Source organism: Girardinichthys multiradiatus, chromosome 20 (genome assembly GCF_021462225.1).
Source record: "Girardinichthys multiradiatus isolate DD_20200921_A chromosome 20, DD_fGirMul_XY1, whole genome shotgun sequence".
In the NCBI taxonomy this organism is placed as follows: domain Eukaryota; kingdom Metazoa; phylum Chordata; class Actinopteri; order Cyprinodontiformes; family Goodeidae; genus Girardinichthys; species Girardinichthys multiradiatus.
The window spans coordinates 50,247,448-50,259,828 of record NC_061812.1 but is presented as its reverse complement, the minus strand read 5'-3'; the positions used below and the strand labels follow the sequence as shown (position 1 = coordinate 50,259,828).

The window sequence follows — 12,381 nt, the reverse complement described above, 5'->3', positions numbered from 1 at the left end:
ACAAATGGCTTTTTGCCATCCGTCTTCTTAAGTGTGTTGTCTAAAGGTTTTTATGGTGGAGAAGCACTCAAACACAAGTACTGTATACGTGGAGCAAGCTCTGCACTGGTGGGAACATGATTCTGTTTCTTCTGTATGTTCATCTCTGTAGCTGAAACTCTGACACTGAAGTTCTTGATGATATAGAAAACATTATTTGAGCTGCCATATTCTCAGCAGCAGTTTGCTAATATATAAAAGAGATGATGGCTGCAAGCTTTTCATTGGAAGTAACCTCAGCTGCTACAGAAGACAACTTCAAGCACATCAGCCCAGCAATCAATCTGCTTATATACATAGTAATTTTAGCAGGACTGTTTTAAAACTTCTGTGCTCGTTATGGAGTTAGCTGATCGTTTTGTGAAACAGCACATTTAAAATAAAATTTTTGTAACAATATAAGTTATTTAAGTTAACTGTCTTTCTAAATATGCATCTGATCACTCTGCAAAATCTAAAATAAATGGGAAAATAATCAGAAACAAATTAAGTTGCACATTTAGCAAAGCAAATTGTTTTCAATCAGAAAATTCAAATGAACTTTATTAACAGTTTTGCTTTAGATTTGTGTTCCAAGTAAGTTGACATTTTTTGCCAAAGATAAATGAACACATGAACAAATTTAGATACAGAATATTTGACAATCCTGGAAGAAAACCTGCTAGAGGCTACAAAAACATAAATCCAACTGAGAATCAGTGGCGATTTAAAATTGATCCTCCCAGACGCTCTCCGTCTAATCTCACTGAGCTCAAGCTACATGGGCAAAAATGTTAGTCTGTAGATGTTCAAAGCTAGTAGAGACATTCCAGTACTGCCACAATTACATAGGTATGAATATTTTGTAGTGCCATCCAAGATCTTTATGAAATTGTGTTTTCCATCTCTAGGATATCTAGGTATAAAGGCTTGCGATACACACATCAATCAGCTTAACATTTGACTACTTTCTGGTCTCCTTGCTTTAGCACATTGGGCCCAGAGGGTGGCAGTCTTTTTCAGCAGTAGAAGATGATGTCGTGGAGCGACTGCTGACTCTGTGTTTTCTGCAGAGGTCCATCAGAAGATAGAATCTCACATGCAGCCAGTTCATGGTAAAGGGCGTTAAGCACCTCCAGGATGTGTGCTTTGCCTGTAGAGAGTAAATGTGAACAGAGACAGAGTCAAGTTACAAACCAACCAATAGAACTTAATTTAATCCTGTGTACTGGGTAACAGTTAAAGTTTACTGTCTCATTTGACAGAATTAATACAATATTTTATTGGCTGTGCATGCTCCACTAACCATGTTGTGGGTTGCTGCCTGACTCCAAACTGCTGAGCAACATTTTCCCTAGAGACCTTCGGGAGACGTTCTGAAAGGAGAAAACAACTATTCTCAGCTGGATGTTATGTCATTAAAAGGCTGCACTGAAAGAACATCAGAGTCTTCAAACCACACAAACTCTCGCACATGTGCAACAAGTAGTATGGAGTTTCTCATTCCCACACAATTAGGATTACAAGATACAAGCCTAATCAGAAATGTTGGGAAAGAGCAGAAAAAATAATGACAACCTAAAGAGAAAAAGCAGCAGTTTTGACATTTAGGTTACTTTTGTCACTGAACAAGCCCAACATTATTCACTTTTAGCCTCATCAGCCTCACTTTGTGATTGGATTGTTGGAGAGAAATTATTTGAGTACCTGCTAGCCCTTGCACTATTAGGGACTGTTCATTCCTTTGTGAGAAAACGTATATATTTGTCAAAAGTTGAAATAATTATTTTCTCCACTGTATATCCATTGCTTTCTTTCAGAGCTGCAACGCATTACTATTTATAAAGCTGTCTACTATTACTATTGAGTAATCAATAATCCTGTATGATCCTGTAAGTCTAATAAAACCCTCCTTTTTAATAAAATGTGTAGTTTCAGTGGCTTATGTTATCTGGGCTACAGTTAGGCCTAAATGTATTCATACCCCCGGCAGATTTAGGATTAAAGTCATTTTAATTTGACCACCTGTCATCTAACTAGAAGTCATATGGGTATTTTGGAGCAGCCAGTCAGAGTCCTGACTTGGAATTGAAAGAGAAGGAGCTAAAGTTTAGGACAATGGTAAGGAGGCCTTCCAAACCTCAGAGACTTGGAGTTGATCACTGAAGATAAACCATCTAGGGCGCAGTGCGTGGCGTAGCGGTAGAACACGCAACTCACATACAGAGGTCTCAGTCCTCGACGTAGATGTCCCGGGTTCAAGTCTCAACCCTCCAGACCTGTGCTGCACGTCCTTCCCCCTCTCTCCACCCCACTTCCCGTCTGCCTACGTTGAAAGAAAAAAAGGCCACCAGTGCCCAATAAAACTAAAAAAAAGATAAATATTTTAAAGCCCAGTGGAAACATGCAGCAAGTTACCCAGTAATTAGAAGAAGGGTTTGATTATTGTAATGCCGTTAAAGATTTTTACATTGAATATTGAGAAGGGTATAAATCAGATTGAATATACTATTTTAGTGGCATGAATAATTTTGTGCAACCTCATGTTCTTAATCCAGCTTTATTGGCTCAAGATAAATGAAGACAAGGGGGTTCAGTTTGGACAGGTGGGGGAGGTTATTGGTTCATTCCCAGCTACTTTCTTTCACCAGGCCATAAATATAAATTTACAGGAACAAATACAATTTACACATATCTAAAACTTTAGGTTTTCACAAGGATATATATGTTTCAAAAGCATATTGTTTAAGCTGGATGGTGAAAACGTTCATCTATACCTCCCCCCTCCCCTCTGACACCCTGCCTGAACTAAAGATCTGTGAGGAGGAACTTCAGAGATCAGGAGCCTACTGTGGAGGCAGGCAGGAGGGTGTGTCCCCCTCCTGGTTGAGAGGCTATGCTGAACAACTGGCTCCCATCTTCACAAAGATCTTTAACAAGTCTCTGGAGCTGTCTGAGGTTTCCTCATTCTTCCCGGTCCCAAAAAATGCACCATCCTGGGTTTAAATGACTAAGGGCCTCTTCTTTGGCCAAGAAATCCTTCGAGCGACTAATGCTGAACCATCTGATTAAACAACAGTGGACAACAGGTCAGCAGATGATGCAGTCCATATGGGATTACACTATGTACAGACAGGAGGTAGTTCGGCTGGTCCACTGGTCCAAGAATCCACGGCTCAAGACTGTCAAGTTTAGGGTAGACTTCCAAAAGACACAACCCCACACTCCTCCTCAACATCTTCAACAAAACAGTCTCAACTGTGGATCACCTCAGATTATAGGGCATTGCTAAGGAAACTCATTTTTACAGTGTGCTGTATCCAAGCTTATTCATGGAAAGTTGAGTGGAAGGAAAAAGTATGGTAGGAAAAGGTGCACAAGGAAAAGGAAGAACCGCAGCCTTGAGAGGATTGTCAAGCAAAATCCATTCACCCTTTGGGCGAGCTTCACAAGGAGGGGACTGAGGCTGGAGTCAGCACATCAAAAGCTACTAGACACAGACAAATCCTACACATGGGCTACAAATGTCACATTCCTCAGGTTAAGCCACTCCTGAGCCAGAGACAAAGTCAGAAGCATCTTACCTGAACTGAGGGGAAAAAGTTGCTCAGTGATCCACAGTCCTCTTTTCAGATAATCATCTAAATTATGAGAAATAAAGGCTTGAAATATTTTCCTCTATGTGTAATGAATCTATATAATATAAGAAGTTCACTTTCTGAAAGGAGTCTGAAGGTTTTTAATGATATTCTCATTTTTTAAAGCTGTACAGGTCCTTCTCAAAATATTAGCATATTGTGATAAAGTTCATTATTTTCCATAATGTCATGATGAAAATTTAACATTCATATATTTTAGATTCATTGCACACTAACTGAAATATTTCAGGTCTTTTATTGTCTTAATACAGATGATTTTGGCATACAGCTCATGAAAACCCAAAATTCCTATCTCACAAAATTAGCATATTTCATCCAACCAATAAAAGAAAAGTGTTTTTAATACAAAAAACGTCAACCTTCAAATAATCATGTACAGTTATGCACTCAATACTTGGTTGGGAATCATTTGGCAGAAATGACTGCTTCAATGCGGCGTGGCATGGAGGCAATCAGCCTGTGGCACTGCTGAGGTCTTATGGAGGCCCAGGATGCTTCGATAGCAGCCTTTAGCTCATCCAGAGTGTTGGGTCTTGAGTCTCTCAACGTTCTCTTCACAATATCCCACAGATTCTCTATGGGGTTCAGGTCAGGAGAGTTGGCAGGCCAATTGAGCACAGTGATACCATGGTCAGTAAACCATTTACCTGTGGTTTTGGCACTGTGAGCAGGTGCCAGGTCGTGCTGAAAAATGAAATCTTCATCTCCATAAAGCTTTTCAGCAGATGGAAGCATGAAGTGCTCCAAAATCTCCTGATAGCTAGCTGCATTGACCCTGCCCTTGATAAAACACAGTGGACCAACACCAGCAGCTGACACGGCACCCCAGACCATCACTGACTGTGGGTACTTGACACTGGACTTCTGGCATTTTGGCATTTCCTTCTCCCCAGTCTTCCTCCAGACTCTGGCACCTTGATTTCCGAATGACATGCAGAATTTGCTTTCATCCGAAAAAAGTACTTTGGACCACTGAGCAACAGTCCAGTGCTGCTTCTCTGTAGCCCAGGTCAGGCGCTTCTGCCGCTGTTTCTGGTTCAAAAGTGGCTTGACCTGGGGAATGCGGCACCTGTAGTCCATTTCCTGCACACGCCTGTGCACGGTGGCTCTGGATGTTTCTACTCCAGACTCAGTCCACTGCTTCCGCAGGTCCCCCAAGGTCTGGAATCGGCCCTTCTCCACAATCTTCCTCAGGGTCCGGTCACCTCTTCTCGTTGTGCAGCGTTTTCTGCCACACTTTTTCCTTCCCACAGACTTCCCACTGAGGTGCCTTGATACAGCACTCTGGGAACAGCCTATTCGTTCAGAAATTTATTTCTGTGTCTTACCCTCTTGCTTGAGGGTGTCAATAGTGGCCTTCTGGACAGCAGTCAGGTCGGCAGTCTTACCCATGATTGGGGTTTTGAGTGATGAACCAGGCTGGGAGTTTTAAAGGCCTCAGGAATCTTTTGCAGGTGTTTAGAGTTAACTCGTTGATTCAGATGATTAGGTTCATAGCTCATTTAGAGACCCTTTTAATGATATGCTAATTTTGTGAGATAGGAATTTTGGGTTTTCATGAGCTGTATGCCAAAATCATCCGTATTAAGACAATAAAAGACCTGAAATATTTCAGTTAGTGTGCAATGAATCTAAAATATATGAATGTTAAATTTTCATCATGACATTATGGAAAATAATTAACTTTATCACAATATGCTAATATTTTGAGAAGGACCAGTACTTGTTAGTGGTGCACAACGTTACTGGGTGAAATTTATACATATGTATATGCAACACTGTTTTACACTTTAGTTTTTATTTATGCTTCTTTATTTCTGATCGACAAAGCAGAGAATAGCATGTGCAGGGCTAATTTACATACATGTACTATGTAAAAAGAAGGCGTGTCAAGGGAGGAGTCTGGAACTTGTGAGTGTGGGATGCACCAAGGAAGGTGCTTAGATCCATGTATATGCACTTTTTCATATATCTGGATTTTGTTTTATGCAGTTTTTTAATGCATTTTCTTGATTTAAAGTTTAAGTTGGAAAATCCAAATCTTTGTACATGAGGGTCCACATGTTTGATATAATTTATTTATATATTTATTTAGGACATGAACTGCTCTAAACTGCCCTAACCCTACAATTTTTAGTCTATTTTGCCAGCCTGAAACCAGGATTGGAATTATATTATCAAGATGAATAGGTGTTTTCCTATTGATACTGTCCTAAAATGGGTGGATATGACTACAAAAAACCCTGGCAAGCAGCAGCTTTGCCTAAGGGCTTAGGCAAATTTTACATGCAGCATTGCAGAACAATTACCCAGAAACTGTCACTAACCAGGTCTTCGAGCTGCTGCAGGAGCTGCAAGATATCCACCAGCTTCTCCTCCACCAGTGAAAGATGGACTCTCTCTCTTTCCAGTGACTGCAGCTCCACATCAAGCAGCACTGTCTCCTCAGCCTTCTGCTGCAGCTCCTGCGTCAGAGAGTCCTTCATCTGGAAGAAGATCAAAGCTTACACCATCAGTGCTATGTATTTGAACATAAAGGTTCTTATTTTTTAAGATCCATCCATCTATTATCTTCTGCTTGTCAGGTTAGGGAACAGTAGTCTTCATCAAACTGGCTCCAACATTCTCTGATTGCTTTTGCCAGATCAGCTTTGCAGGTTGGAGCCTTGTCATGGACCATTTTCTTCAACTTCCACCACAGATTTTCAATTGGATTGAGATATGGACTTTTTGCAGGCCATGAGATTGACCTTATGTGTCTTTCTTCATGGAATGTTTTCATAGTTTTTACTCTATGGCAAGATGCATTATCATCTTGAAAAATGATTTCATCATCCCCAAACAAGCTTTCATCTTCACAGTGCCTTTACCTGACATGCAGCTCCATGTCCTTCATGGCAAACCATGTCAACGCCCTAACTACTGCAATAGCCCGGATCTGTCTTACCATCTCTAGTTCTACTCTTCCATCACTGCTCTCAACAAGACACGAGAATAGTTTAGGTCAGAGGAGTGTTGTTTCGGTCCAGCAGGACTGGCATCCTGTATGTTTTAGACGTTTCTTTTGTTCAAAAACCTGGCAATCATTGTAGGGGTTTTAGAAGGCTCTTGCAGGCCTTTGTGACAGGCTCAGGGGAACATTCATCCATTTTAATTAGGTGTCTTAGAGCAGTGACACATTTAACATACCCCCACAAAGGTTACGACAGAGGTTTACTCCTGACACAGATCAAGGATTCAAAATTCATTCAGATGAATAGCCCCAGGCTTAAAGGACATATTTACACACAGCTTCAAAGCTACTCTGCTCCACAACTTCCTCCCTAACCTGTCTGCTGTGTTCCTCAGTCCTCATGATGCTGTTTGTTCTCTAATGTTCTCCAACAAACATCTAAGGCCAGAAACAGAACAGTTTACAGTCATAACTAGATTCTGTTGATCAGGTGATTTCTGAAGGGAGATGGTTCCACTGGATTTTATTTGGGGGTATCAGCGTAACAGATGATGAATCCAAATGTACACCACACCTTTCAGAGTTTTCTTTTTAAAGAATTTTAAAAACCATGTGCTGTATTGTTTCTGCTTCATATCTTGTGCTGGTTAATCATATCACCAATACAAACATTGAAGGTTCTGAAAGGGTTCTGTAAAAAGAAATGCTATTGCTTCTTGAATGATGAGATTGTTGAGCACTTTATTACAGAAGAGTAATTTTCTGTCCTCTGGTTCCATCTGTTGGGACCTACGGTCAATCCTACATTATTACACCTTTGGTGTCTGGGATCTCCAGCAGCAGAACATCTGGTCAGGGAGCGAGTCCAGATGAACTGCTGAGTGTGTTGATGGTAAACAGTTTGGTTGCTTGATGGGTTTCTGCTTAGGTTTGACTGTTGGCCATCCGTTAGTTCCAGTCCACAGTTTGGAGGTGTCCCTGCCAGAACTGTTAGAAATCCCTGCTGTGCACCTCCACGTCATGGCCTATTGAAGGACAAAGGTCTGACCCCACACATCCTGCAGCTAAACAGAGCCTCACAGGCAGACCTTTGTTTAAGTTAGACTTTTCCTCTCATCACTGAGATGTTCAGGGAACCCATCGCGTCACCTTTCACCTTCTGCCTGCCTGTCTTGTTGTGTTGTACCTAAGCCAAGGCAACTTTAATTCACACCAGCTCTATGTGTGTGGCAAAACGAGGGAGTGTTTGTTTCTGTGGTTGGGACACACACACACACACACCCACACGCACACACACACCCACACACGCACGCACGCACGCACGCACCCACACACACGCACGCACGCACACACACACCCACCCACACACGCACGCACACACACACACACACACACACACACACACACACACAGTGGTTTGGTGAGGTGGCAGCTGCCGACTCGTACCATTAGCTGTGGTTCGGCCTTTGAAGCTTACAATACATTTTCATAACATTCACCAGTCCTCTCTAATCCAGTTTAAGACTGGAGAACGGTGAAGAAAGGCAGAACGTGGTCCGAGTGGAGGTTTGCACTTATTGGGTTCAGCTGCAGAGATGAGCAATGTGCAGAAGCCCATCCTGGTTTGGTCAGAGGATATTGGTGGTTTGTACCTGGTCCATGTTCATCTCTGCTTGGCTTTCCTTCAGCTCCAGCTCTTTGTGCAGCCTGGTGACCCTCTCCACGAGCTCCACCACAGCACTGTGACTTTCTTCATTCCTCAAGCTGCCAAGATTAAACGTCAGCTTCTTCATTGCCTTGTCACCACATCTGGTTAAGAACATAATCAAACACAGATATGTCTGTCAGGCTCTAGTAGCAGCCACAGTGCAAAAGTATTCATACCCCCTCACCCATTCCAAACACAAACCTCACTGAAATTTATGTGACAGAATACCATAGAGTAGAGCAGAACTGTGAAGTGAAAGGAATACAGTAAATGATTAATGTGTGGGGTGCATCCCCCCTTACTCTGATACTCCAAAATAAAATCCAGGAACCCACCTGCCTTCAGAAAGAATTTGATCAATAACCAAAGTCTAGCTATGTGTAATGTAATCTGAGTATTAAAGCAGCTGCTCTGTTTCTGACCTCAAAGGGTCTTTAGAGAACATTAGAGAACAAACAGCATCATGAAGACAAAGGAACACAGCAGACAGGTCATGGAGAGAGTTCTGGAGAAGTTTACAACAAGGTTAGGTTCTAAAACAACATCCCAAGCATGGAAAATCATATTCTGTTCGATCCATCATCTGAACATGGAGAGGATGGACCAACTGCAGATCTACCAAGACATGGAGGTCCACCTAAACTGATGGCTGGATGAGGAGATCATTAATTCAAGAAGCAGCCCAGAGGGCCCATGGTGACTCTGGAGGAGCTGTAGAAATTTAAAATGCTTGAGACTGAGGTGGAGGTTCACCTTCAAGCAGGACAACCAACCCAAACATACAGATGGAGCTACAATGGGATGGTTTAGATCAGAGCATATTCATGTGTTAGCATGGCCTAATCAAAGTCCAGATCTAAATCCAATTGAAAACTGATGTTCACAGATGCTGAAGCTGGAAGAAACATGCCCCAAAATACTTGCAACTTCTAGAAGGTACTGACTCAAAGGAGGATGACAAATGCACCACATTGTCATTTACCTTCGTCTTCTCAGTTATACTCTACTTGGTGTTAGTCTGTCCCATGTGACTGTAATATAACAAAATGAGAGGTCTGGCAAGGTTCTGTCTGACATGATGACATTGTACCTGTGTGCAGACTGTGTCTCTGCTATACAAACTGCCAGTGGTTCTTTCCTGGGTTCTCGAGCCCAATATTCCACTGGCTCGCTGTAACTGAGTGTTTTAGATGATTTTCGATGTAGATTACCTTTGACCACAGCATGACAGTTTGGTTAAGATCCTCTTCACCTCCTCCATCTGCCTCTGTTGCTCTTCGGTCCTCCTGTCCTCTTCTTCATCTGAGGCTGCCTGGCCCTCCACTGACCGGAACAGCTGCTCCTCCACTGGCACACAACACAAGCATGATGTTACTGATATAGTACAATTATCTAAGAGCTTGTGGAGTCCTGTGTGTTTTAGGTTTAACTGAAGGACTAGAAGTTCTATAGTCATGATTTCATATTTTTGCAGTGACACGTTTTTAGTTCTGTCTTGAAATGTTTCTGTGGGAAATCTAATGACTCATTAGAAACATTTTATCATTTTATCAGCTTTCATTTGTAAGGACACAATGTTTATATAAAGAGTCAATAATTAAAGCATGTTCCTTCTAACTTCTGTAATTCTCTCTGACTTCTGGACCAGTTCCTGATTGTTGGTGACCCATTCCAGTCCCATTACAGTTTGTTGGTTTCAGTTGATCCACTGAGCACCGTTTCTCAGTGGGGTTAAAATGTGGTAACAGAGAAGCTGGTGAGAGCTGATGGGAAGATGGATGGAGCTAAATCCAGAACAATCCTGGAAAAAAACCCTGTTAGGGGCTCCAGAAGACCTGAGACAGAGGTGGAGGTTCACCTTCCAGCAGGACAACCACCCTAAACGGCCAGAACTACAATGGGATGGTTTAGATCAAAGCAGATGTATGTGTTGAATGTCCTAGTCAAAGTCCAGACCAAACTACAACTGTGAACTACCTTTGTGGTGTTCTATCAAATGAAATCCTAATTAAAAACACAAAAAAACGTGGAAACGTTCAAAGGGTCTCAATACATTTGCAAGGTGCTGTACGTATTTGTGTAAAAGTCAGATGCTTAGTTTCACATAGCCCAAACAGAGTCTTCATTAGATGCATGTTTAAGACAGAGATGCCTCACTCTTGTCGGGGGTGGTCACAGCTCGGCCTGTTGGGGAGCAGCGATCATGATGGAGGTCCTGGCAGCATCTCTGGCCCTGCCCCCTGCTGACACAAGGCTGCTGCTCTGCCCTGGTGCTGCTTGGAAGTTGGAATTTGGACACCTCAGACCTGAAAGAGATCAGGTTTGGTTTGATGTAATATTCAAATGTTTTCATTGGCTGTCAGCAGAAAATCATCAAAATTAACAAAAATAAAGGCTTGGAAACATCAGTATGGGTGGAATTAATCTATATATAATATAATATATATATATATGTTTTTCAGTTAGTGAATTGGGGTACTGAAGTAAATTACCTGTTGACTAATATTCTCATTTATTCAATATGACTCTATAGGCTGCCATAGTATGTAGTTAGAGGCCAATTTAACAAACACTGCCGTAAGTCTAAACCTTACACAGCCTTATCAAATAAAGTACAGCAGCTACATTAAATCATTAAAAAGTATAATGGTCTGCTGAGCAGCACACTATTATTATGAATATGGATATTACCTGACTGTTTCATTAAAAAGTTGAAGAAAATAGTTAATATCAAAATATCCAAGAGTTTGTAAAGTTTGAATCATGTGGATATGATAACTACCTATCTCTACGTTCTTAGCAGGTCTGTCATCTGTGCAAATGCTGCACTGAAACTGCACTTCACATGTACACACCTGTGAGCAGTTCAGTTCCAACCAATCGCAAACATGAAAGAGAACATGTCACATAACCAAAAGAAGTGTGTAATACTGCACATCTGCAGCTGCCGTGATCATTTTATAGAGCCGTGTGATGCTGAATGCCAGATCTGGGAGGGGTAATTGGAGCCAGACTCTGGATGTTTGAGACATTTTTACAGTAAAGTGGGTCAGTGGTAGAACAGTGTTGCTAGTGTGCAGCATTTTAAGTGGCAGCAAACTTTAGAAAACACACCTCTATCTGCTCAGGTCCAGATCCAGATCCAGTTGTCTTCATGTACATTTACCATGTTCCTGATTTCATGATCAGAGTAATACCTTTCCTTCTAAAAGAAAAGCCTGAGGATGCAGTTAGGGTGGATCAGTGCTTCTAGAAACCTTTGAATTTTCTAAACTTTCTTTTTTGGCTGCCCTTTTTGTTGAGGGAGAAATCCGATAGGGGGCTTTCATAAATCAGTGCATAAGTGTTTCCAGATGACGATATCTTGCAGCAGAAAAACTAAAATGGAGAAAATCAACAGATCTTCAGCAGCCTGCCTCTAAAATCATGGAGCACTCATGCTTACATCCTGTTGGTGCGAGGCAGACAATTCTGTAAGGCAACATTTTACTTTAGTTTTCTTTGTGCAGCAGTAAGTGTGTTGGGCTTGCAGGCAATCAGACAGAGTTGTGTTTAAGTCACAGTGGGGGAGGAGGGCCAGCAGCTATAGTCAGACAAACACAAGGCTTCCTGGTTGCTCTGGAGACGCTCACATTCTAGAACAAGGCTGCTTCACATGCAGGCTCTGGTGTGACTGATTCGCTCTTTAATTGATGTTGGTCAGAACAAAGCTGCACTTCCAAGACCTTGTTTCTCAAGCACCGCTGATAATAAAATGATATTTTAAACGTCACATGAAAACTGTGTTTTGCTCTTGAAAACCTTTAGAGAGAGATGGAGCCTTCTGAAGGGTTTTGGTGGATTTTTTGGACACTCAGAGTTCAGCTGGAAGCGCAAACACACTTGAAAGTAGTCAAATCCCCTGAATGCTGAACAAAATGTGGTGGTGTGTGGTAGACACACACAGAAAACTGGCTGGCAGTTTTCTGACCTACCCTAACCCTTCCTCTACTTCTCCCTGCCTGCTTCATATACAGAGTCATCCAAAAGTATTTATACTGCTT

General features: G+C 41.8%; 1 protein-coding gene across 2 annotated transcripts in view; it reads right to left on the bottom strand.

Moving 5' to 3' along the window:
• Positions 1-564: 564 nt before the first annotated feature.
• The window catches only part of efcc1 (EF-hand and coiled-coil domain containing 1), a 28,669-nt gene continuing 16,852 nt past the window's right edge, over positions 565-12,381 (bottom strand). The window contains exons 3-9 of one of the 2 annotated variants that reach the window (XM_047346483.1): positions 10,496-10,644; positions 9,550-9,685; positions 8,283-8,439; positions 6,005-6,163; positions 2,159-2,344; positions 1,325-1,394; positions 565-1,171 (exon numbers count right to left, since the gene is read on the bottom strand). In XM_047346483.1, coding sequence (XP_047202439.1) covers positions 1,038-1,171; positions 1,325-1,394; positions 2,159-2,344; positions 6,005-6,163; positions 8,283-8,439; positions 9,550-9,685; positions 10,496-10,644 — 991 coding nt within the window. In that variant the 3' untranslated portion in view covers positions 565-1,037. The remainder of the gene's footprint in view (positions 1,172-1,324; positions 1,395-2,158; positions 2,345-6,004; positions 6,164-8,282; positions 8,440-9,549; positions 9,686-10,495; positions 10,645-12,381) is intronic. The other variant, XM_047346484.1, reaches the window with a different exon arrangement.